The 26,951-nt window shown below is 42.7% G+C and overlaps 1 protein-coding gene across 2 annotated transcripts; it reads right to left on the reverse strand.

Annotated features, from left to right (window-relative positions):
* nup210 (nucleoporin 210) lies at positions 1 to 25,152 on the reverse strand. Of its 2 annotated transcripts, none has more exons than XM_076099830.1 (40): positions 24,542 to 25,152; positions 24,102 to 24,241; positions 22,533 to 22,664; positions 21,788 to 21,884; positions 21,454 to 21,604; positions 20,897 to 21,029; positions 20,606 to 20,764; positions 19,578 to 19,646; positions 19,369 to 19,475; positions 18,786 to 18,926; positions 18,532 to 18,669; positions 18,162 to 18,317; positions 17,642 to 17,840; positions 16,620 to 16,765; positions 15,401 to 15,613; positions 14,505 to 14,678; positions 13,716 to 13,908; positions 13,350 to 13,456; positions 12,820 to 12,924; positions 12,196 to 12,297; positions 11,419 to 11,547; positions 11,070 to 11,197; positions 10,841 to 10,976; positions 10,680 to 10,742; positions 10,047 to 10,226; positions 9,882 to 9,962; positions 9,608 to 9,739; positions 9,171 to 9,329; positions 8,760 to 8,851; positions 8,452 to 8,626; positions 7,697 to 7,872; positions 6,375 to 6,595; positions 5,922 to 6,058; positions 5,153 to 5,267; positions 4,456 to 4,602; positions 3,198 to 3,448; positions 2,908 to 3,112; positions 1,963 to 2,082; positions 1,580 to 1,657; positions 1 to 1,187 (listed from the first exon to the last, which is right to left on the reverse strand). In XM_076099830.1, exons 1-40 carry the CDS (start codon positions 24,706 to 24,708, stop codon positions 1,093 to 1,095), a joined length of 5,649 nt encoding a protein of 1,882 aa, XP_075955945.1. In that variant the 5' UTR covers positions 24,709 to 25,152; the 3' UTR covers positions 1 to 1,092. The 2 variants fall into 2 exon arrangements, with proteins under 2 accessions (XP_075955945.1, XP_075955942.1); XM_076099827.1 differs by having other exon boundaries at positions 1,963 to 2,085.
* Positions 25,153 to 26,951: the final 1,799 nt, after the last annotated feature.

Here is a 26,951-nt window from a genome sequence, read left to right on the forward strand (position 1 = left end):
TGAACGTGATAAGTACAAACTTTAATTAGCAAAAGGCAAGAGCATAATCACACAAGCAAACAAACTTGCACATCTTCATTATGTGCTGAAAGCTGTTCAGATATGGTTGTAAAGCATGACAAAAAGAACAGCACTGAAACCATTTGATCATCACGTACTCATCTTAAAGTAAAACTGAATTTCACTAGCTAACATAAATACGATTCCTTGTTGAATACAAAAATATCACACTCTCTCTGCAGACGCACAGTGCTGCACGAATCTCCTCCCGGAAATGTGTTCGGGTAAAAACAAATGTGGAAGAGAAACATCACATCTCAGAAATGACACCGGGTCACATTTCTTCTGCGCTGAAGCAACGCTGGGATAAAAGCTGAATGATGGTTCACATTCCCCAGCTGGTTCACAGTAATGACTCAAGCTGGAGCTGCATGCATTATGGCTCAAAATAAAACAGTAATGTTACGTAAAGAAATGCCCAGAACAATAATAAACCAACCTGTTCTCAGTTAGGGTTATGCACATTTGAAGGGTTCTTCATCTACGAGGTGGACGGCTTTCACTTCACAAAATGTATCGGCTACAACAAAACAAAAGTATGTTTCCCGCTCAGAAAAATAAACAGTTTCAAGTTAAAGTTTTGTGTTGTACATGGACCTCCTGAGGTACCAGATTTCGCATTAAATATATTAAGTAGCACACAAGTAATGGGTGAACAAACACACAAAGCAACCTTATTTAAAGCACAAACTAGTGGTTTGTTTTTTTCTCTCCAAAATATGTCAGTTAATAAACAGAGCAGTTTCGTATAAAAGCCATTTCTATGGAAAACCACAAAAAAAAGACAAATGTTTCCACACACAAAAATATACACACAAAGAGAAAACAGCTCCGTTGACATCTCTCAGCTCTTAACTGATCCGCTATTCTGAAAATGAAGTTCCTTTGAAGCATCTGTACCAACGCGTGAGCACAACTGAGTGAAGCTGAGACTTCGCAGTCACATCCCTCAGCATTCGCACTGAGGGACAGAGGCACATTCAAAATGCACTGACGGCCTGTGGTGGTCTGCTTCTGAAGAACAGAGCTTTATCAGGACTTGTAGTCTGGAGAGTAGAGACGCGACCTGGGGCTGCTGTTCGGTTGTATCGTGCGGTTGAAGGAATTCATTACTGGAGAGTCCAAACCTGAAAAACAGCCACGTATAATATAGAGTAATAAATAGAGCGTCCGTAGCAGAAAGAGAAAATAATACAAACAAGAAATAAGTGGAGCAGTTGAGGCTGTTCAAATACGCCAGAGTTTAAAAAGAGACCACTTCCACAAATGAGCAGCCTCATTAGTAACCGTAACGTAGATCTCTACCAAACATACTGAAGCAGCCGGAGCTCTGGCTGTAAATCGTGATATCAAACAGCGCGGCAGAGACATTCACGATGTACCCCAGAGACTTGAGGACTGATGCAATGCCTTAATTCTTTTAACATCCAAATGAGCTTTAAATAACAATGGGCGAGCAAATCTATTTGAGGTTTCTTTATTTGCTTTACAGCCGTAGCGTCACAGTGACGTGTCCTACCTGAGACGGGCGGCGGCGTCCTCTGCATGAAGGCGGGGTGATACGTTTGTTCCCTTGGGCTGAACACAGTGTGGAGGACTGCAGGGGATAAAAACACAAACACATTTCAAAAACAAATCATCAAAGTGTCTGAAGAGCTCAGTATTTAAACTCTTGGGAATAACACAATTCCTTCACAACTTCTAGGTGCTTCAAGTTGTGAGCGCCACGGATGAAGACAGACTTGTCATATTATGACAATACTTCATTCTTGAAGGGACTTGTTTCATTCCTTTTGTCATGAAAGACAAAGCTGACCAAGCAAAGTTGGAGGCATTCAGTTTCAAATATATATAAAAGAACATGCATGAACATGCATTTCCTACAGTAGTGAGGTGACCCACCGATGATGATGATGGCTGTAGCGGCCAGCAGAGCGAACAGGGTGAAGAACATCATCTGGTAGCAGTTGATAAAGCTGTGCAGGGAGTGGCCCCCCTCAGTGAAAACAACTGGAGGAGCAGCTGCTGAGAGAGAGAGAGAGAGAGAGAGAGAGAGAGAGAGAGGGGGAGGGAGGGAGGGAGGGAGGGAGAGAGAGAGGAGATAACAAGCCGTCAAAACCTCTTCAAAGCGCTGAGAACATACGACTCACTCTTTAATGTCAGCTGATACACAGAGTTTTACCTGTTGTCAAAAGAACTCAACGCAGAAAAATAGCTAAATTCTGAAGTTATGACAATACACATGTTCCCCTTTTCTCTATTTCATGACTACTTTTTAGGGCCGTCACTTTTTAATCGAAATTCAAACTACTGTGACAAACATAAGGGACATTCTTTATTTCTGATATATGATCTGAAATCATCTAGTCACAGATGAAATCATCAGTGTATAAGTGCAGCAGGACGTTCCTAGAATAACCAGTGGATGCCCCGTTGTCCTCAGTAAAATACTACTGATGTTGATATCTTTGCCAACTTAAAATGAGGAAAAAAACTAGAGAGCAATGCTGAACGATTAATCAGGACAACAAACCCTCTGAGAAGTGATGTGACAGAGAAGTTAGAATAGTATACCATGGATGGAAAGCTTGTGGATAAAGACTCAGGCTGTATTACTGGAGGCACCAGGAATGATTCTTTTTCGGATTCGGCTACGTGGCTTGCATTGAAATGACTTGGGAGCGATAATGCATTATTTCAGATTTTTTCCAAACTTATTTCTGTTGAAAAGGTGACAGCCGACAACCTTTCCTGTGACCTCACTTACACATTCAGTATTCTTAAAGCAACACAGGCTTGAGGCTTGAGGCCCAGTGCCTTGTCATTTGCACTGAAAGGATATCTCACCTAGCTTGGCAGCGTTGGGATCAGCCACTTGGATCAAAGAGACTGGGATGACGATACGCAGGCCGATCGAGGTGCTGCTTATGGAGACGGAGGTAGAGACCGCTGCCTGAGGGTCCACGGCGCTGATGGTGTACTTTGAGAAACTGGGGAAGCCTTGGTGCACTTCACTCTCTTGGACAGCAATGTTGGGAGAAGCAGACACCACCTAAACAGGTGTGGAAAAGTGTTATACACATACTATATATACTTTGTTCTTAGATGTTCTACTAGAAGCGATCGCTTGGCCTGACCTCCGTGTTGGACAGGGCAGCAGCGGGGCCGTAGACGGTGAGTTCAGCTGACGGGTGCAGGTTTGAGAGCAGCAGCTCCGTCTGGTCGGAGTAGAGGCCCGGCTCTATGGGCAGCCTGGCGCTGTCTTGTTCCCCGGAGAAGACGCTGCCCTCCAGGCCGGCCCTCACCAGCAGGTTGGCCATGGACATGCTGAGCACACGGGTCTGTTGGTCCGTCATTGGCTGCAATGTTATGGAGCATGTGTAGGAGCCTGGGGCAAGAATTCACAGAGGTGGAAGTGATGACTCAAGATGAATTATTGATGTGTGCATTTGGGACAAGAAATGGCAGGTAAAATACGTTGTTTTTCTTTTTGTGCTCATGAAATGTGTAATAAGGGATGTGAATCATTATCTCTTCCCGTTATTGTGCGCTACCATGAACAGAACAAATGAAACATGTAAAAATATATGAGAATGACTATGGATCTCACAGTGTGTGATCCATAGTGTCAACGTGGACACTGCCAGGGAGGGTCATTTCACAACCAAATGCTTCCATTAGGACCTCAGTGCGATCCAGCTCAGTGGTTACAGCCTTGTATACACACACAGTGAATCCCATCAGAGCTAAGGCAACAACTGGGGTGAAGTGCCAAACTCCAAACACAATTAGAGCAGTGCTTTCAGGCAACAGGGAGTCTCCTCGGTTCAATACATCACCTGGACACCTTTTATAGTCCCGGCTAAACTCATTCCACGGGCAACGCAGATATCGATTCTGCTCTTGTAAATTGTGTTTTCCTGCCAGTAATGCAGAGCGTACACATAAACTGTGCACCCAGGTTGGATTTCAGAGTCATTTTATTTTGGAACACTCCTAAAAAGGTCGAAAATGATGTGAATGTCAAAAAAATAAGAAAATGTTTAAGCATGGACAGTTAATTAAGAGGTGCTACGATGTAGTTTTCAACCAACGCCTTCAAAATGTACAGTCCGTGATCTAAATGTAAAAAGGAAGGACAGCCCCAAGACCAAAATTAAAGCTACAGGATTGAATCCTGCTAGGACGCCCAAATTAACACGAGTCATATAAATCCAATCCCATCAGTGCTGCAGGAGTAAATAAAGCCAAATGCACTGGATCTGAACATAACGACATGATTCAATACTGCCAAATGATGTGCGACTGCTCACAGCCTTTACACAAATATATAAAAGACTCTCTGCTTCTTTGACCATGAATGTACTCTCTGGTCTGAATTCAGATCCACCTCACCGATGCTGGAGTCAAAGCTGGTGTGTGCTTTGAAGACGTCATTAGCGGGGAAGTCAATCGCATCACTGGTGAAGCTGAGATGGCAGCTGACAGAGGTTTCTGGCTGCAGCTGTGAGAGAGCTTCAGTCTGGGCAGAGGAGCAGGTTCCTGCATGGTAGAGCACACCGGCATCAGACACACACCCCTCTCTGCTTCATTATGAAATCAAGTCAACAGTTGAAGAGATAGATGAAAAGATTGATACCAATCTCATATCTATGAAACATGAAGCTAGCCAGCCGGTTAGCTTAGCTTAGCACAAAGACTGGAAAAGGGTGGAAACCGCTAACCTGGCACTATCCAAAGGTAACAAAACACCTCTAAATCTCACGAATTAACACTTTGTATCTTGTTTGTTCGATTTTCCACTTTGGTTTCTGTACAGATTAAACAAACAAGATATATCGTGTTGAACACGGAGCTTTGGGGGGGCTGGTAGGTGGACTTTATCACCGTTGGACAGAGACAGACTAGCTGGCTCTCCCTCTTCTTCCAGTCTTTGTGCTAAGCTAAGCTAACAAGCTGAAGCTTCTTATTTACAATACGGACGTAAGAATCTTCTCATGTAACTCTCAGCAAGAAAGCAAATTAAGTGAATTTCCTAAAATCCTCAACTTCTCTTTTAACACGTTTCCCTGAAACAGAGTCGGTTCAGTACCGATGAGGTTGCTTCCGCTCCCTCTGGTCGAGAGCAGGGCTTTTGTTTCCTTGCCGATCCTCACAGGTGTCGCCTGCGCCGTAGCAGCCGTCTGTGTCGCTGCTTCAACGACCACCTACAGAACCATACGGAGAGAGAGAAAAGAGCCAATAAATCCTCAGAGGATTCAGGTGTGTGCTCGAATGAATCACAATACATCCACAACTAACTGTTTACATCAATCACACCAGACAGTGAAACTAAACTAATTAAAAACAGCCGAGTGTTTAACGTGACATTACGGCTACACCTTCATTCAGTTCATTTCGTTAGAAGGCTTGTCAGCACCTTTCTGTCTGAGATAAAACACCGTGCACCAAATCACATCACTTGTTCTGCTAATTGGAAATATTCATATAGAATAGTACGTAACATTCAGCTCAGGAGCATGACCGGATAGAGCCCATTAATCCCTTCCACACTCCATCATGTATGAGAATCAACAGCCGTAATTAGGCAGAAACAATGCGTTACTGAAAGGTGATGATGGATATACTATACAGCTGTTGTATTTCTGTTCTTATGATATATTGCTGAAGGACTGATGCACTGGTGGAGAAGAACAGAGATGTCGACAGTAGACGTAAAGAAACCAGAGAGGCGTGCCGTGTGCATAATTACAACACGTTTCTTGTAGCTCATTCATCACAGTCGTCATTACAAAAAGGGAAACGGTCCGTCAGTGAAGCATGGCGGCTATGATAGTAAGTGCAGCCTACATATAACATACCTCTCTGTACGTCTTCAAAACACCAGGTATCTCGTAGTACACGGTAACTGTCCCAGAGTCTCTGGCTACTGCTGCACCACTTTTAGGGTCCACCTGAAGAACGCCATTAGCCGAGGAGCTCCAAGTCCCATGAACACCTGCAGGGACGGGAAGATATGTCCAGCTTTAATATAAAGAATATGCAGGCTAATAAAAGGTAAAGATCTCGACTAAAATCAAAATGCACTTAGGATAAATAGGTTCCTAATACTTAAAAGAAAATTCAATAAAATGCAGCACCAGACATATTGTGATTCCACTTAATCACAGTGAAGAAATACAATAACATTTAACTGCATGAAGATTGTTGAGGAACAAAAAAAGCAGATAGTATGAACCTTCTAAACGTCTTTCTGGTCAAAATTGTTAATTTCTGATCAATTAGACATTTACACAGATCAGCACGTCTCTCACCATCTGGGCTGGTTAACTGGGCAGTGAAGCAGACCACATCCCCCACCACCAGTCTGTGGGCCTCATCCGGGTGAATGGCGTGCCCGACAGGAAGCGGAACGTAGTCGGCCACACCCACGTTCTCACTGTCCCACACAGCAAGAAGAGTGAGGCCCACGTTGATCGTCCTCACCGTCAGAGTGTGGTTACCGGGCCCCACCCCCACCTGCACCAAGTCATCTCTGCAGGTCAGAACAGAGGTACAGGATGAATTATTATTCATCAACCTGTCCTCTAATACAATTCATTAAGAGACGTCAAATATGGGCTGATAGGAAGTTATTGTAGCTTCAGGAACAAAGACTACACCTAATTTCTCTGCGACACCCTCGGGCCCGTCATTTATCTCCATTTGACCCTCCGTTCGTCCTCTCGTGCTCAACCCCTCGAGTCCTCGCATCTACAACCTTTATTCATTCCCGCGCTCCTTAACGGTCGCTCCAAGGAACTTATTTGCAAACATAGATAGCACTGTCGTTATTAGAGAGCTTACTATACTATTACTATTTGGCATGCTTTGTAAAAAACGGTCTCACATTCTTAGTTTAGTGGTGTTTTTTTTACTGCTTATTGCAATTACAACCTCCTATATATTTATATTTTTTCCCCTGAAGGAATGTTTTGCTTTTTGCTTCCGTCTCCAAAGAATCTGTTCTGAACAAATAGGGCCAAACTGCTTCCCCCTCAGATAGCAGTAAAATCCAATGGGCTCCTTGAAGAGTGGGATCTAATCACAGACCAGCCCCTTTAGTCCCACGGCTACTTTACCACTCTGACTTTTACACTTTTTACCCCAAAATTGTCTGTCAGCACCTGGAGAACAAGGTAATAGAATCAATTTATTGTGCAGACAGATGAGGGAGTCCCTCATCGGGAGGGCAGCAGTGCTCCGCCCTGCCCAACACTCCTCCCATTCATTTAGCACTCACTCGGGTGGAAACAACTCCATCTGAAATGAGGTTGAAGGAACAGCCCAGTAAATAAATGTGGTGAACTGCTAGTGCAGCCTGCCATGTCCTCTACTACCCTGGTTATACTCTACAGATATTGATAGAAGTATAAAGACTATAGTTAGTTGTTGATCGAGATATATATATATATAAATACATTTTCAACTTTGGAGCACTAAGCAAATCGCAAAACATATCGTCCTCCCCCCTCTGCCCGTCTAGAAGTCATGTGTCACTCATTGAGCCTCACCGTTTATGAATGGATGAATTATGAAGGTTAATAACAGAAACATACTGAGTGTTAAAGTAGCTATAGAGTGTGTGTTAACAGACCTGTTTGTGGAAAACGTGAGGTGGGAGTTGGAGCTGTGTAGGGCTTCTCCCGTGCTGGCATGAAAGTGGACAGTGAAGGTGAGCACTGTGCCCAGGGGCAAGGCTTTCAGGCTCTCCCTGGTGTGCGTGTAGAGCACCGGACTGGTACTGAAGCGCACATAGGACACAGGCACCACCTGAGGAATGAAGGGAAGAACCAGAGTCACACTCAGTAAGTGCAGGGACAATGTCAACTGTCATTTCAAGGGTCAGTACTACTGTTAAGACCATTGGTTTACATAGAACAGGATCGCCCAATAACTATGTATTTTGCCCGGAAACGTTATTGTCCTGCTTGTCTTAAGTCAAATCAGAGGCTATGCAACGGTTCAAAGTACAATTGAACTCCCTTTTCATCAAATTCTTAAATCATTTTACCATTATATTTGACTTTGATGACATGTGGGGCAAACTAAGACAAATGATTGCCTAGTATTACTTCAACATAAAAATATAGGATATCAGAATATGCCTTATATATTTTTGCTAAGTCAGAACATATGAAAAAATAACAGAAAATGGAAGAATTCTATATAAAACTGGAAAACAAAAGAAATCACAAACATACATGTGAATGTCTCCGATATTAAGACAACTATTGTTCTCCAAACATCCATTGGTGTTCTTGAAATCGACTTCACTTTGACTACCCAGAAGATACCGCTTTTAAAACCTAAAATCTGAAACACGCTTCAGGCAGCGGCTCTCAAACGGACCTTCAAAGCGAGGAGGACGGTTTGATTGACACCAAAGGACTCTTGCGAGGTGATCAGCAGAGAGGAGATGCCAGTAAGAGAGCCAGAGAAGAGGAAGCCCTTATCATCCACTTGAGCGATGACAACCTGGTCGGGGCAATCCAGCATCCGGTAAGAGAGAGCCCCCACACCGTCCCTGTGAGACATGCAGAGACACAATGGCATCAAGTTATGCAAAGGTTTCAGGTTATTCTGCGATGAAACTTGTTGGGGAAATCCACATGCTTTTAGAGTAGACAGAAGCTACTGTGCAGGCACTTGTTACTCACCTGCTAGTTTGGAGTTTGAGGGCTGAGTTTGGAGCCATCAGTAACTCCCCAGCCTCTACTTCAGGATTAAGCATGTGTAGCTTGTCATAGACCTTGATCAAAGCAAAATGTTGAAACTTCAATTAAAAAGAGGGCTTTAATCGTTCTTTGGTGTTTAGGGACACGAGACATGTCATAGTTTAATGCAGTTTGAAGCTGGATGCATTCAGCTCCGACTAATCTGCAGTCTTATCGCTTCACATAGTTAACAAAGCAGCAGGGGGACACGGTCATGTTATGCAACGCAGTCCATAACAGTGGTCTTTATGAAATATCTGCACATACAGTATGTATAAGTCTGGTGCTCAGGACACAGAGATACAATGTTTAGAGCGATGCCTGTTTTCAGGAGATGTAGCCACAGTGCTGTACCTGGATCTGGATCTCATCCTTCAGCTCCTGTAGATCCCCCACTAGCTGCCCAGCATTGGGGTCAGTAACTCTGAGCACCACCTTCAGCCCCGTGCGCCCTCTCGTTCTTCCAGTCACCCTCATGCCAAAGTTGTGCTCCGACTGCAGCTCCACGTTAGCCTGAAGGAGACAGGCGCCAATATGACGACGGCAAAAATAGCAGCGGCAAATTAAATAAAAGGGCAACAGTGACGAGGAAGCAGGAACAAGGCAGGGGCTGACAAGGAAGCGGAGACGAGGCAGATTCTGTTTATTTTTAATCATAATGCAATGCTGGGACAGCACATCTTAAATCAATCTGATAAAAGGATCAAAGGGACACCATGAGACAAAAATAGAATCGGTTCAAGGGCAGAAACTGCATGCGATATCAAAAGAAACAATCAAGAGCAGGGTACCTCAATGTGTCTTGGCTGGACATCCAGAATGTCTCTCTTGGTGGTAGACCAGGTGAAGGTGAGGCCAGGCACAGCATTGCCAAAGGAGAAGGGTGTTTGACTATTAGTCAGACCCATCACATATACGGGCATCTAGAAAAGGAAAAGAGAAGGCGGTTAGTGAGTACAATATTGCCCATAGAGAGAACTCAATTAACTGTCTTACAGTTAATTGCAGTGCTACTGTAAGAAGGAATTCTTAGGTTTGGGGTCATTTTCTACAAAATATTCCGACCTGTGCCCTTGTCTTCATTCTTGTGATAGGTGCTCTGATTCGAATGGCCGTCAATCGCACAACCTCAACTTCTACTTGATCCTGTGGACACATGATAATAAGCATTTTATTGTAAAATCTAACTGGGCGATACGCTAGTCCACATTACTATATCTACATATTTACCTGAGACACAACGACTAGTTTCCCAGTCTCGGCATCAACAGCCTGGACCAGTCCAGTCACAGTGACGTTACCAATGGTAGCACCCCTGACGTGGCCAATGCCATTAACAGAAGCTACGTCCTCATTGGAAATAGAGAAAAGGATATTGGACTGAGGCTGAGGGCCACCCTCAGATGTGATCTATAGAGGACGGCAGGAAGGAAAAGAAGAAAGAAATGAGCATGACTCTTACATGACTGATCTTGACACACTGACAGTTAAGACAACAGCTTTCATCAATACAAGGTCTGATAATAATGTGCTGAAAGACGTTATCCTTTATGTATTAAAAGTACTGGTGGATATCTGACACGAGTAACGTGCAGTGCATGTGTATTACTGAGTTTAATGATCAGCAGTTAGGAGGCCTCTTGGATGGATGGTAAATGCTCTCAAATTAACGCACAAGTTGAGGAAAATGAAAGGCGAGCTGGATGTTTAAACCAAGAGCTATTAGGCTAAAATTATCTTCCAGAAGATTTCTGGCAGGAAGCTCTTTTGGAAGATAAACCGAGGACCAGATGAACTCTTCTGGCAAGACGAACTGAGGCCAGCTGTTTCCAGACAAAGCTTAAGCATCAATATTATACATACTTGCAGCATTGCTCCAATTAGCAGGGTAATTTTCCTTGGGATGAGTTTGAACGGTGGGAATACCTAAAAGTAAAAAGAAGAAAAACACGTTATATAAACATGTGTATGCAAGAGTCAAACTTGGAATTGACATTTTAGAAGTTCACACTGAATTATTATACCTCAATTTGCTGAGGTGCAGATGCAATTTTTCTCCCATTTTTATCCACTACAACAGCTGATAGCGCGGTCTGACCAATAGAAGCACCTTTCACCACGAAAACAGCTGTATCAATTTCAGTGGACTCCACTAATATTCTGCAAAAGAACAAAAAACACATTTAGGATTGTACATGAAGCCCCGCAAGTTCCTACATCCTCAACCCAAACAACAGGTTTCACAATACTTACTTTAGAGAGACGATTGCAGAAGCTGCCTTGAGTTTAAGATTCATGAAACGGAAATAGCTGGCTGGGAAGGGCTTCTTATTATCGTCCAAGACTCTGACATAAGCTTTCACAGATTTGCCAATCTCCACCTGTAATGCAGACGAATGGCATCATCCATTAGGGAAATAGTCCTTTTGGTTCACAGGCAGGGCAAAGCGAATGATGCTAACTCAAGACAGGCTTTTATGAAAATTGGGAAGGGATGTGCTAGAAGCAGACGATCATAGTGTTTAGACATCATTTTAGGAATGTGTGATACTGATAATAGGGATCATCGAATCCAGCTGTGGAAACGGGCCCTGAAACTCACCTTGTCAACGACTCTCACGTAAACCTCCAGGATGTTAGAAACGTGCACTGTGGCTTTGGCAGGTGCTGGAAATGCCAGACAAAGGTCATGAACCATCACCGTCACCTCCCCTGGGTGTACGGGAGAGACCTGGAAACACACAGCAAATCAAAGGGATCATTCAACTCAGAATCAATGGAGAAGTTTTGAGTAGTGGTGCACTTTAATCCATAATCCCGATTGGTTTATGAATTAAAGTAGACCTTTATGGATTCACTGGAAATCCTTAGTATGATGTACAATATCATAATTATGTGTTCCCGTGAACACAGTTTTAATCTTACCCGAATCGAAGGTATAAAGACAAAAGGTATCGTAAACTGTACAGATTGTAAAGCCCCTTGAGGGGATTTGTGATATTGGGCTATCTAAATAAAATTTACTTGACTTATTTGTGAAATACATACAGTCTGAAATGTGTCGCGTGAGTTAGCTAGCTAGCTAGCTTGGCTAACGGTACTTTGAAAATGTGAGGCCTACAGTGTGGGCGGTGTGCAAACCTGGGGTTTAAAGTGAACCACTGTTTAAAAAAAGAAAAGCTTTAGCTAGCAGAAACTAGCATTTGCTCTCGCACTATTTCCCCCCCAAATAAGTTCACTATTCAAGAAGGTACCAGTTTATATTGAAACTGTGCAAAAACTCAGAAGTTCCCAAGCTTGACATCCCTTGAAAATCTTTCGGAAATTGACCAGAAATGTCACGGCCCTTTGTAACCCTCGTCCAGATGTTGCGTCTTACCTGAGCTGTTCGTTGGGCCTCCTGGAATACCACGTTCGCTATCCCTTTAACACTGGTGTTGACAAAAAAGTGCCCGGATCCTTCTCGCAGGGCCAAGTTCGCCTGGAAAACGAAACACAATGAATTCCTTGTGACAAAGTAGAAAATCATTTGAAGACTAAAATGATTACATATTGTTGGGAGATTCAGAAAACCGCCCCAGTTCACTGTCATTTCTTTTTCCTGACAGCCATAGCCTTGCATGAGACATCAAAGGGGACCTCTGACCACCCTCGCTCTTTAAAATCCTCTTACACAGGTCACTAGCCGTTATTTAACCCCCACACCTGCCAAACACAGCTCCTATATCACACAGGATTAGGAGAGGGAGGCCCACTGAGGGAGGAGGGACATAAGACTCCACGGTGCCCGGAGCAATGATTACCAACGTTTGGATTCATTCAGTTGTGATTCAATCAATTTCCATTTATGCTCTGCTTGTAAAGTAATAAACTTGACGATGAAATATCAAATGCAGTTTTACTTTTAGTAAAACAAGCCCACGTCTCCGTCAGTTTTTACGCTTGCAGGGGTAAAGAGATGGTATGTACGTGATGCCTCAGCATTGATCAATGTGTCCCTTACCCGCACATCTGGGTGGTTGTATATGGTAACTATTTCAGGAGAAACCGTCACATCTTCAACCAATAGGAGCTCCAGAGTGGCTGAGACAGGCATCAAGATGACATACTGTACAGAAGAAGAAGGAGAGTTGAAAATGAATTAGTGTTATGGTTACAAATGTAAATATTATACCAACATACAATACAGTATGTTGGTTTTGTCAGATTATGAAGGCAAATCTGTGTGTAAATGGAAAAAGGAAGTAAGATGAAGCCGGAGCAGACCAAAAGAAGCTTAATTATCACTTGTAGGCGCATGTTTATTCAAAGAGGATTACTGCCCACTGACTCCAAACTACACATGTATTTAAACAGACATCATCTCTTTCACAGTCACATCTTCAGTCAATCAAAACAAAACTCACCCGACATTCATCTGACTGAGAGCAAAATGTTCACAGATCAACAGATATTTTGAGTAACGTTCAGCTGCTTCTGCTTTTTAAAGGGAATGAGAAACTTTGACATCATCTTAGTGGTGGAGTCACTTACTGGACTGGGTACTTTGGCTGCTGCGAGATGTAAAACCTGGTAACCCAGAGCTGTCACCGTGATGGCAGCAATGCCTGTTTGATGATGGACAAGAACCGTCTGTCGCCCTGTCACGGATAACAGAAACAAAACAGCAATTAAAACACACAACAATCCAAACTTTTTGTCATCACTAATCTATAGAAACAGACGGCAAAGACAAAAAATGTATTCCCAGTAGTAAGTGAATGCATCATTCCCCGTCTGCCCCCGCTGTCTTAGAATGAAATCCTGCCTCAGCTTTCTCTCCGGCCTTTGCCTCATTACTTTCCTAAAAAAAAGAGTTAAGTTTTGCCGACAACCCACTATCCAGTCACGATGCTTTACCGTGAAGCTTCATCTGTTTGTTGTCATCCTCGAACAGCTGTAGCTCCATGGGTAAAGTGGGTTCAATACTGGCCAGCGACACCATAGTCGATTCCCACAAAATGCTCAGAGAGCTGAAGTTGTCGAACTTTCTTCCTTGTTGATCAAAAGCAGCCAAGTCCAAAATGGGATTACGGTAATTTGAAACAGGTACCTAGAAAAAAAGGTGGCGTGATCAAAACATTTTCCAAACATTCAGCTTCCATTCATTGAGTTAAGGGTACTTCCTAACAATCTTACAGGAGCTTAAGTGTGTTCGTATTTTTTAAGTTCTTCAATGTACACTAAAGTGTTCAACAACACAAAGGCTCCGTAGTCTAAACCGAGACAGCAAACTTTATTCCTCATTTCAACATCGACAAAGGCAGCGCAGACCAGATCCACTCCTTCCGTAATTACCTTTCACAATAAAAGCCCGGGACATATACTCTGTTCCACAGAGTGTTTACATTTCACTAACAGGAAACTCAATAAAATAGCTTACAGTAGCTTAGGCTTTGTACAACAGTTTAGCTCAGATAGATCTGCTCTGGGTCAATAGGATAGTTGGTCCTCTGCCTGCGTTAATCAATTGAATCCTTATTGAAATAGTGTTGCAGCTCACTAATCTGCATCGCTGCCTGTATGAATATTTTCAGGTGAGCAGTTCGCACTCCCGTGTTGTTTATTCGTCACGCCTCTAGTGTGTAAAAGGCCTTCAGGCAGCAATGTGAAGCTAGTTGACCCCCCGTGAAGGGACCGCATACACACCACTTGTTTGTTCTGCTGCAGCAGCGGGCAGGTCAGGTCCAGCTGTGGGCTGGAATAAACTGGGACCAGGGTGAGGCGAGACGGAGGGGCGCACACAAACTTCACCACCGCCGGCTCCACGGCAGGATAAGGGTTGGTCACGCTGGCCTTGTTTCCCACCATCACCTCCAGCACCTGAAGAAAAACAAGACGACAACTGAAGCGGACAACTAAATACTACAGTCGGAACTATTGGGAGCCATCACAGTAATGCAGCAAGGACACGATCATGAATAACTATTGGTGGATTATAAAGACAGTATTTCAAGCTATTGCATTTATTCTCAAGGTGTAGGAAGATATGAAATCTAACCGTGCAATTTAGGTGTAGGCTGAAGCTTATCATACCCAAAAGGTTTACAAAAACAAAACAAATGTCCAAAGATTTCACACAAAATATTAATAATCACAGCTTTTTTTTTTTTAAATCAGCGTTATTTCCAAAGTCAACCACTTACTTTCAATTCCTTGTTTTAAACAAACCAATTCCCCTAAAGTCATACTTGCTCTCTCTAATTTCAAACAATCTCTGAATGCAGTTAGGATTTGTACATTATAAACTAGATCACAATATCTTAAAGCATGCAGATTTCTCTCTTAACTTTTCTTTTCTGTGTGTGCACACGACCCAGAAGTCTCATACCCTGCTATGGGGGTCGGCATGGCGTTCACCTACGCTAATTAGGATCAACTGGCTCAAGCCTTCAATTTATGAGAACGATTGTATTCATCATTATAACACACGTTAGAACAATTCTGCGGTTTAAGATCATGTCGTTAGGACAATTGTCATAAACAAGAACAGACGTAGGAAGATTGTGGTGAGGGAGGCCCAATATGGTTTCATCAGATCTCACCTGCTCTCCCAGGGCCCTGCAGGTCGCTCTGACCCAGTGCTGGTTATAGTTGTGAGATGAGGGACCGGTCGGAGTCAGGCTCACGCTGGCCTCATCCTCGGCGCTCAAGTGACAGAAGAACTTTGAGGGCTCTAAAACCCACGGCCGGGGCCCGCCCTCAAACAGCATGTCTTTAGAAGATCCCAGAGTCACCACGGCCACAGAGTCGATCGCCTGCCAAACAACATTATCTTATTATGAAATGTTGGAGCAGGACACTTTCGGAATGAAATGCTTTTACAAATGTCAACAGATTTGGGGGATCAAAATGTAAAAATGCAGAAAATAAATGTGCAAAATGTCATGGAGGGACATTTTGGAGACCAAAGGGAAAGATATCTTAGTCAAAAAAGGAAAGCAGGTATTTATGTATATCTGCTTGGACATTCTAGTGTTCAAGGGAACTTAACTGGGGAAATGTTCAGCTGAAATCCGCAGTATTTCACAGAAAATAAACTAAATAGGGTCAACCTTTAGCTGCCAAGGCAAAACAAGTGAAGAAACAAAAAATGTCTGCGCTATTTTGAAGAATACTTCTCACTCCCATGATAAAAACATGACCTCAACAGTGGTGCATCAAACGGCATGTTACTGCACTGATAACCTGAATATAATATGCATGAAAACCACAGATATGGGGGGGTTCAGGAGTGACAGAATGCTTCATGACAGAAGATCTGGTCAACTCATCATAATACACGTCATCAGTACCACAACAGTTGAAGTGATTTCTATTACTGCGCAGTGCTGGAGCCCAGGTGTAGGAAACAAATCAGTGTAGCGAGTGTACAATGCTTAATTAAAATGCAAAGAGGAAACCCAGGAGGAGAAGATGTTTAATACCCGCTGATCATCGCATTCCTGCCTTGATTGTAAGGAGAGTCTGTGTGTATGAATGTGCATGAGTGAGTTTGTTTCCTTCAAAGAGAAAAAGCTAATTGGTGCTTTGAGGTGAGTTGAAAGAATAAAAGCAAATCACAACAAAGACTTCAGGTAAAGTTTAAGATAATTACACCCTGCAGCCTGGACAAAAGAAAAAGTGTAAAGTATTTTATTGAATAAACAACCGAAAAACTATCCACAAGGAAATTAATTCTGGAGGCCTTGAGAAATATGCAATAAGAGAGCAAAATGATTTGTTTTAAAAGTTCAAGATGAGCAAATAAACTGTTGGACTCACTCTGAGAGGAAGATAGGCAGCGATGGTGATCTTGACACTGAGATGAACGTTGCCGTGGGTGTAGCTCACAGTGAGTACGGTGTAGCCAGGGGCCAGGGCCTTGGCTCTCACCCCACTGCAGTGCTCCTGGCCGGGAGCCAGCCGCCCTGGATCAGGACAATGAGAGTCGGAGGAAGCCAAAGAGTGAGCAAGAATGCATTATGACAATGTACAAATAGCTCCAATAGTTCACTCAGGTGTACTCATTTGTCTTCCCTTCTTAAACCACACTGGAGTACAGAGAAGTATTGTTATATGTGCCAGCCCACGCTTCTGATTAATAATACAAGATTCCAAAACTAAAAACTGTGAATCTTGCTAACAGAAGAACTTTGAAAGAGATAAAACGTTGCAATGACAATCTGAAAGCCATGAAATCGTTAAAAGTTTCAGAGGGAGATGGAGAGGATCGTGCACATATAGTTTAGGTTTGTTCGGGTAACCGATTAATACAGATTTGTCTACAGGAGAATATAGTTTCTACAATTCTTCCTTCCAAACTGCAGTTGAAGGTGTGAACTGATGTTTTCCTCACACTTGTGCTTTCATGGGAAATTGTAGAGTTTAGGAAGATTACAGTAATAATTTACATTTTTATAACCATTATTACTGCAATACCCCCCCCCCCCCCCCCCCAAACAACACACTCAGTAAGTAGGGCAGTAAACATGTTCAGTAGCAAAAGTGAGCAACATGATTACCCTCCTCACTTATGCTCACATCACATGCATGTTCAATTGGCCACAAGAGTCGTGATCAGTCATAACTCACATTGATTAACACTAAACAGAGTGATCAATGAATGAGTGCCCTGAATGAGCATCCATTGGTTAGCGACCTTAACTAAATGCAAATCCATAATTGCAATCCATGAGTGAATTCACCCACAACACGGGACGACAGCAGACCAGCTGCTGAGAATACCGCGTTCATGAAAATGTTGCTGCATCACAACACGGCCGCGTCAGATCAGCCGCACTCACCGTGTAGCAGTTGGAAGACGCCGTGGTTCTCCTCCTCAACATGCAGGTCGAATTGGGAGCAGTCGCTCAACATGACCCGCTCCTTCTCCACCTCCCCCAGGAGGCCGAAAATCCTGAGGGGCAGGTCCAGAACCAGGCCCACCCGGGCCTCGACTGGGCAAGGAGCGAAGTCCATGGCGACGGGCTCGACCACATACACCTGAGAGAAGAAGAGGGATGAGAGAGATTTAGATGGAGGGCTGGGAATGAGAGGAAAATGTAAATGTAAATCCCGTGGACCTATTTTTGTAGTAATCACTTTGAGAGTTTGAATGTTTAATCTTAAATATTTATAAGTGGATTGTGTGATGGATGAACACTTTACTCAAACTACTGTGCGTTAAGGTGCTGAAGTGCAGTTTTGTTTCCTGAAAGTTCGACACTTATCATGAACTATAAAAACCAGTGATCAAAGTAATCAGGATTATTATACGGCCATATTCGTTTTTTAACAGGTGTGTTGTTTCACAGGTCAACTTACCTTCATCTGGCCAAAGTGAAGCGAGTTGCGTAGATCATGAGCATAAACGACACTGACGCCGATGTCGCTCACTGTTGTCATCACTCCTTTCACGGTCACTGTGGCCACAGCTGTGCTGGAGGAAGACCAGCTGAAATTTCCACTTCCTCCTGTCGCCTGCCACAAGCACCAGGAAAGAGAAAGAGAAGTCATTACATGCACCAGAAATACACCTCTCAGTGGTAAAAAAAAAACATTCATTTAGAGCTTTATGGCAAAGTATGAATATGAACAATAGCTAAAAACAAATTAAAAAAAGGTGTCATGTGCTCAACGACAGATTAAAACCCCATTCAGGCACCAAGTTTTCATCCTGAAAAGGACTAATTACCTGTATTGTGTACTGATAAGCTCCAACCTTGGGCTGCCATGGAAATGTTAGAATACTGGGACTAAGAACTATAGGGTTGTAGATTTCTACATCCTGTTCATTGTGCACCGGGTTGGCGAGTGCATGGATCCTTCCAGTCTGAAACAGAGCAGAGGCCAACAGGAAATGATCAAGAAAAGAAGCAGGAGGTAAACGGAATAATGACGCTCCAGCTCATTCAGACTGAAAAAGGTCAACGCTCCAAGTAAACTCACTTCATCCACAACAGCTTTGAGGGTTGCATCAATCAGAGTCAGGCCTTCTTTGAGCGCTTTGACCCGATGATACGACCCATTCACAGAAGACTCCAGGAGCTCCAGGTACTCGGAGGGGAAACCGGTGTCAATACGGACATTCTGCAGAAAATCAAACACGCAGGTTATTGAACTACCTTTGTAGGACTCGAGAATAGAAGCAGGGCGCCAAACTTTTACAGACTCGGGAGATATTTCTTAATGTCTGTCAAGATTTTGATTTGTTCAAACTTCAATGGTGACAGTTCTCTCATCAGTTTTGAAATATTAGCTAAAAAAACTCATAGGTTGACAAAGGAAGGCTCAAAGTGCATTAAATCTCTCTTTCTAATGTCTGCCAGATGTGTTTCAAAGATGTTAGTTTCCCACTATATAGGAACTAGGAAGCTCCAATTCAAAAAACTCTGTTATCTGAGCAACGCCACTGATAAAAACAAACCAGGCCAGACTTGATCTCAGATGAACTCATTTGCATACAGCATGCATACAGATGTACAATTAAATGATTTAACACATAACAGTGACTTAACGGAAGCACACTTACATCAGACACGTGAATTTTGTTGCCGGATTTATCAAAGACTTCGATGAGGACATCATAAACTCTGCCTGTCTCCAGAACCCAGCTGTCTCCTGGATGAATTTTGAAACCTAAAAGTGAAATTACAATGAAAACAGAGGTTAGCTACATCTTTACATAAACACTATGAAATACTTCCATCGTGTTTTCAATAGTAAGAGCCAGGAACAGACCTAGGTAGCCTGGTTCAACCACGTACAGGGTGCTGTTGGGCAGGCGAGACACTCCTTGCATCCGAAGGCCTAAGTAGATGCTGCTAAGGAAAGTTAGCATTGGACCATTGACGATGGCGGCTCTAAACTTCTTGACTTTTGACAAATGCAGAATACTTCTTAGTACTTCTCCACTTCCACACAGATGAAAAACAAGATTCGCTGGTAAGTACAGTACATTATTCACATTATACTGCCCCTCCCATTTTGTTTACTTCCGCTTCGAACGCAACTGTATTCGTTCTTCCAGTTTAGCGCTTGTAGCGTTGTAATCAATGAATGCTATTTGGGAAAATGCAGCAGCAACACCGCTGCGATCGGATGGTTTGACACTACCACATCCATCAGCAATCAGTGGCTGGGAGGACCACGTGTGGAAAATTGCCTGAAATCACATCCGAGGACATTTTTAATAACCACGGAATGTCTCTTGGTATAGATGGATCCTCTACAAGGAACCGAAGCGTATCGCGACACCCTCCAGTCGGACTCGGCATACAAAGACACATGTCAAGAGTGTTTTTGTAATTACTCTCACTGCCAAAAGGGTGACAGAGGTCTGCACAGATTTTCATAAATACTACCTCACCTCCAGAGTGAATTAAACCAACCTGTCTGTCAGCTGATCAACATGCAGGGCAGTGAGAGTAATTACAAAACCACTGTTGATCTTCTTTTTGTATGCCGACCAGCTTCTCACAGCTCCAAAGAAATCAGTGTAAATTTCCAAATAGGTGTTATTTGGATAAACTAATCACATATTGGGAATCTAAACAGTTACTTTCTCACCTTAAAAATGATTCAAATCAAATAAACAGTTTGTGGCAAATAAAAAATGAAAATACGTTCAGCAAAGTAATCGCACTTCCGCTCTAAAACGGAAGTAAGATTATAAAATGAAGCAAAGAGGAAGCAGCCTGGTTCAGGCACAGAATAAGGTGAATAGCATCATAATAACAGCTACAGAGTGAGACTTGTCAGAAGGATACTCTTGTGATCCAGCAACACGTTGATGTGTCCAAGCTGAATTGCTGTAACTGTGGAGATGCTTTGATCCAGACTGGCCACAGCAACGTCTGGGTTTCCATCAGTGCCAATCACACTGTTCTGAACGTGCAGTTCATACTGATCACAAGGCATCGAGAGCTCTGGACAAACACAACACGGGAATTAAACTGGTGCTCGAACGTTACCGGCTGCGAGTTTGCTCCAGAAACGGTACAGTAGCTGTCGTAAAAGTCAAAATAATGGATTTAACTCCTCAGGAAACCGAGTCAGACCTGTGATCGTGCCCTGTCGTATCTTCAGGACTTTGTATCGGATGGAAGTTCTCGCCAGCAGGTAGACGTCATACGCAGGACTCAGCAGGATGTTCTCTAAAATCAAGAGTCTGACTTCTGCGGCGCCCACATCCTGTGGCACATTTACCATCGTTACAGAACAACAGCGCTTCAGCTTCCCGCCTTAACAAACCACAACACGCTGCCTGCAGTGTTCAATAATATAAATATATAACTCAAACATATACATTTAAAAATGGCAAGTGGCTCTTGGTTATTTCTTCAATATTCTATATAATATTACTAAAAATAACCTTTTCTTATCGGGATAATTTCTCAGGTAAAAAGTTAGCTTGATGACAGCAATGGAGGCTAAAACTACTGCCGTGACATCATACATAAGGAAGAAGGACTCATTACTAGCATGCAATATTTTGCTAATTTAGACGCCCGCTTGTCAGTACATAAGCTGTCACAGAGAGACGGCACAAGCTAACTCATGACTGTGGAAATAAAGTGGATTATTTAAACAGTCAAGACATGCATCTTTTGCTTACCTTATACAATGACTCTTCTAATTTGGCCTTCAATTTAGCGTGTCCTGTTTTCTGTCCAGATACCAAAATAATATCGCCCTGTTTCCCGACACGCTCCATTTCAGATATGTGTCCAGGGGGTGTGTAGGTGGACTCTGAGAATTTAAGTACCCTTCAGTAGAGAAAAGAGACGCATCAGGACATACGTTTGAGACTCAACTCAGTATGGCACCTCGCATCTGACCTCAAAAGTGATTTGATTTCAGAGAAAGAGAAGCAAAGAAGTATCATCATACTACTTATCGGTGGAATTTGAATGCAGTATTAAGACGGGGGGGGGGGGGGGGGAGCCTACCGTAATGAATTGTAAGAGTCAGAGAATCCATTCACATCTACATCTTTCACTAAGGTCCAGTCAAACACCAGACCAGCAAGGGTGCTGAAGGTGTTTCCTGCAACATAAAAAAGGGAAAAAGAGTCAGACCTGCTGTTTCTTTAACTCACAACTTTAAATCCAAACACATGTGAGCTTTGGTGAGGAGCACAACATCTTTGCATAGACCTTTCCACTTGTGCTATATGACCGAGGTCACTATACTTGAATGTATAATGGGTCGGGAGCACAATTGTCTGAGAGCTCCCGGCAGTCGAATTAGCTGCGACGAAACAAAAAGGCATTTCCTTACAGGATACTTGCCGCCCTTTTTGCAATCGACTCCATCTGAAGAATCCCAAATGCACTTTTGGGCCGAAGCAAACTAAAACACAACAACGGGCCCTGGAGCCATCATCAGAAAGAGTCGGGCTGTAGCTGCAGCTCATTAAACTAAGTGTGTCTGCCTTAAATGGAACCAGTCGGACAGAACTAACACAGCCACCTCACAGTAGCAGCCGAGAGCCAGCTCAGTCATTTCTCTGAGAAGTCTTTAGAGCAGCAGGTAAACAATACAGCGTGGACGTGTTGCAACACGAGCACGGAGTAATATTGCAGGTACTGATGTAAATTATTCTTAATAGCCTGAGGGTGATATCTATCAATACCACCAGCAGCAGCATGTAATGACAACCACTTAGTCCTGTGATGAGTCAGTATATGTCACCTTCAGAGTCCAGTGCATGGATTTTGAGTGCCAGTGGTGAGTCCTCGAGGTGCAGCTCTCTGGTGGTCGACACTATCTGGATATCACTGATGATGTCGACAATGGCGTCACACCGCAGTACATGTCCGGTAACTGCAAATGAATGGGGGGGGGCAAAGCATCATATACAGAACACATACTGTATTTGTCACCAAACCAAGAAATTCTCAAAAATAAATGGCTTGGTGGTTAATAGGAACACTGATTTAAAAAAAGGAGGAAAATTATTTGTTGTTGAGGCACAAAGCGGAACAATGTTTTATGCACATACTCTGATGCGGAAAAGGCAACGGAGAGCGAGAGCTTTGAAGCATCCTCTGCTTCGGGCACAACGCTCTACTGTTAACAGTCAAAATCTAATTGTGTGGCTCTTCTGGTCGGCTAAGTGGGCCGTTGCATGAGCGATAGGTTATATCAGATTACATTTTGGTTAACCTTTAAACCAGTGGAGCGATGTTAGGCCACATTCAAAGTCAGCGATTGTGATCTGAACAGATAGTCTTACTTTGTCTACTTTATTTAATGTACTAAGAGACATTTAACATGTACAGGCCAATGTGTCTGATTTTCCTTATTCCAAAGTAAATGCTCACAACTGCCATCGATGACTGGCCAACAGTGCCACCGGCAACAGATGACATCCAGCATTACACAATAGAGAGGAAGGAAGAATGAAAAAAAGTGTTGTGCAACAGAATGACCATTAGAATTCCTACTCTGAAGGGAATAAGAGCACAGACACATATCACACCGTGTACTTAAATGTTATACCCTACATACTGTACCACGTTCGTTGGCTTTACCTACAGTACTACTAGCTTTTATTAATCCTTTAAGTATTCTTGTAAAACACTTAACAGACTAGGCTTATGTGATGCTGCTCACGGCCTTCATTTTCATCTCAACTACACACCTGCAAAGTTTCGTGACTGCATGTTACACGGTTGTGAGGCTAGTGCGTTGACAAAATCTGTCCACAGACAAACAGACATATGAGCACCTGGCAAAGTACTCAAACCCACGACACACACAGACGTACAAGGTGAAAGCCATACCTGCCGTATATTATATATATATTATTGTATAGAGGAGAGTGCTGCCGTGCACTCCCCTCTATACAATAATAAATCACAACAATTTGTGGTAGTGATCGTTCATTCAGCTCGTAAAAATTTGATAAAGAACATTTTATTAGTACTGATCTAAGTGCACTATTGACTTCAGATGCTCTGCTTTTGCACCATCTTGATCATAGCGCAAAACATGCATTTTTCAGAGAGCAAATCAACTGAGCACTGTGCATTCTCAGCATAACAAAAACACGAAAACCTGAACATGACAAAATCATTTCCAGTGTATTTCCACTTAGGGACCTAGCATACACGCATGTCTGGAAATATTTCTGTCCACTGATCCATTTACCCCCCCAAAAGGGAACTTACAAAACATACAACTGGACCAAATATGCACAAATTAATTCCCTAACTCTTGAGGTAGCTACTTGTGTTTACTAAGCAACCATGTATTTACCAACATCTTCAGCCAGAATGATGCTGGTCAGCCTGGAGGGATGGGTGGAGAGAGCCTGGAGAACAGCTCTCCTGGAGCAGCCTCTGCCGCTCTCTTCATCCACAGCCTGGATGCTGGCTACCTCTGGTCTGGTGGAAGACCTGGATGAATACGACCAGAACAAATATATATATGTAGGTTATGCAAATAAGTGGAGTAGCAGTATAGCTCTTGGAGGGTTTCAGCTTCACTGTAAACATGGAGGTGTTACAAGGTGAACGCAAGAACAGCTAAGAGAAAGAAATCCAGGGTTAAGTTGTTTTAGCACACAGAGCCATGAACTGTGTAGTACCGTAATACTGTTTAAGTGTGCCATGTGGCCTCACATAGCCCGTGTAATATGACACTACTCCACAAAGCATGGCCTCAGCTCACCCTCCTCAGTTTAGCGTTCTACTCACCATCTGTAGCAACCTTCAGTAGTTTCCAACGTGAAGTTAATTCTTGTACTTCTGGCGAGCGGTAGCAGCACTTTGGGAATATTCAGTTTCGAGGAACCGTCAACTCGAATAACGGTTATTATTAATAACAGCAAAGCCGACAACGCCGATAGTTTTAGCGAAATCATTTCCGTTTCATGAGATAAGCGGAGATTTATTTGGCAGAGATTCTAACGGTCGAATGAATGAATGAACGCCGAGTTTATCTACTAGCTAAACTTCTTCCTCCGTCATATTAAGTACGATGTTAGTGCAGTAGGAGTGGGTTTGTGGCTCTGAGACAGCTAACATCGCTACTGAAGCTATTTCAAACACACGCTGTTGGCTTCCTGCTCAGTTTCAGTTTGTGTCAGTTGATAACGGAGAGGAGGCACATGACGATAACAGTTAAGCTAACGTTACAATGTTCCTCAGTCCTCCCAATTCAGCTCCTTCCGCTTTGTTCATCCACGAAGAAACAAACAGCGACAGTTACTTTAAGTCCCCACGTTTTATATTACTGTAAACAGTTAGCAAACAATAACTTAAATATATATACACATACAAATACCCGCCATTAACAATAATTGGACTTTCAGTGGACATGCGGGAGTGTGTGAACGTCATAGACAGGACGGCAACGTGGAGGATGACGCTCTTTCTTAAAGGTACAGTGTGGGGGTTTCAGAATCAGAATCAGAACCGTTTATTTGCCACGGTATGTTGCACATACAAGGAATTTGACATGGTGGGCGGTGCATAACGTTAAACAATCAACAACAATCAACATAGTGCAAAAAATAGAAACATATTAAAATGTACAATAAAATATAGTGCACAAACAAACAGATAACAGTACTATAAACAAGTATAATGTAAGTGTAATGTTTCTTTCGACAACTGATTTGAATTTAACTGAACTGAATTGAATGGGATCAAATGGAATAGAAATGAATGGAAGCACCCCACACTGTAATCATGGATTACCAAATAGTCCAGAAAAGCGCACCCCAGAGGAAAGTTCCTTGTTTAAAGTGTGTTTGGTTTGTGGTGATTTAATTAATTGCCCATTTGTTTTTGTGAATATGCACCAATAAACTACAAAATTGACTGAAATGATATGAAATGAAATTAATATTTTTCATTATTTAAAGCAATGTTGGGCTTTTCGTTTTACATGATGATGACACGATATGCAGGCTACACAACGTGATTGTGGTTGTGATCCCCAGATACTGTCTGCTGGCACATCAAGGTCATCCATTTATCCATCCATTATCTTTTCTGCTTACCCGGGGCCGGGTCACTTAGCAGGATATTCCAGACGTCTCTCTCGCTCTCTCCTGCAACGTTTTCTAGCTCCTCCTGGGGAACCCTGAGGCCACCACCTAGATCAGCAACTTTAAATGTCACTTACAGCCCTGTCGAAGCAATGCCAGTTACATGTATACAATACAATCCAACACAAAAGCCCTTTAAATGTATCCAATCAGCTTAATGTGAAGTTTCTATTGACTCTGTGTCAAAGACACGTGTGTTCATTTCTAATATAGAATTCAAGGTTCTTGTAGTCGTGTTGTATATTGAGAGTCTGGAGTGGTGGATACACTTTTTAACACCATAATGCAATCAAATATGACACCAGTATCAATGGTTGACGACTGACCATGGAGTTGAACTAACACGGGAAAAGAAAAAAAGTTTTTGTTGAGTCACAAAGTGATAACTTTAACTGTTTGGCCAATCCTTAACACTCAGCCAATAGATCTACCTCTCTGTCAACTCTGGTCACGTAAGATAAATGAAAGCCATTAGGAAATCAAACATTTGCCTGCCCTTCTACACAAGAAATGTCCACTCTGCATTGTGAATGAATAATAGGTGCACACCATTTAGAAGTTGGCTGCCACAAGTATTTGAATAGGTCTTGTATAGTATGATTGATTTTGTGTTGCTTTATATCAAACTATATATCAATAAGCAGAACAGGACAGACCATCATGAACGTCTGGCTGCCAATCATTCTTGCATTTTATTTTTTAGATGCACCCACAGTCTGGCTGTCTGGCTCTTCAGCAGTATGTCAAGAACATGCAACGTACACCTTTTCACCTCTAGGTGTCACTGACAGCTATACTAGTATATTATTTTCTACCAGACATGGATGACAGCAAGGAGTAGGGGACAAGTTCATTATATGAGATATGGGTGAAAAAGGGAAATACCATTAGTGTCCTTTAAACAATGCAACATTTAACAAAATAACACTGGTTGAAAAGACTATGTCTGTGCAAAATGTTAGACAGTGTAATCAAGAGCCAAACTCTAAGAACATCTAAAAACCAAATTCCCCCTTCGTCTGTTTGTGTGTGAGATCATGTTCTGGCGTTAA

The sequence above is a fragment of the Anarhichas minor genome, unplaced genomic scaffold, assembly GCF_050575085.1.
Source record: "Anarhichas minor isolate MPS153535 unplaced genomic scaffold, ASM5057508v1 ptg000003l, whole genome shotgun sequence".
Taxonomy (NCBI): Eukaryota; Metazoa; Chordata; class Actinopteri; order Perciformes; family Anarhichadidae; genus Anarhichas; species Anarhichas minor.

Coding starts and splice junctions, on each gene's coding strand:
- nup210 (XM_076099827.1), bottom strand. CDS start 24,708: ATGATTTCGCTAAAACTATCGGCGTTGTCGGCTTTGCTGTTATTAATA. Junction 18,927..19,368: donor ACAAAATTCACGTGTCTGAT/GTAAGTGTGCTT, acceptor GATTTTCTGCAG/AATGTCCGTATTGACACCGG. Junction 5,268..5,921: donor TTTTGAAGACGTACAGAGAG/GTATGTTATATG, acceptor ATGGTTCTGTAG/GTGGTCGTTGAAGCAGCGAC.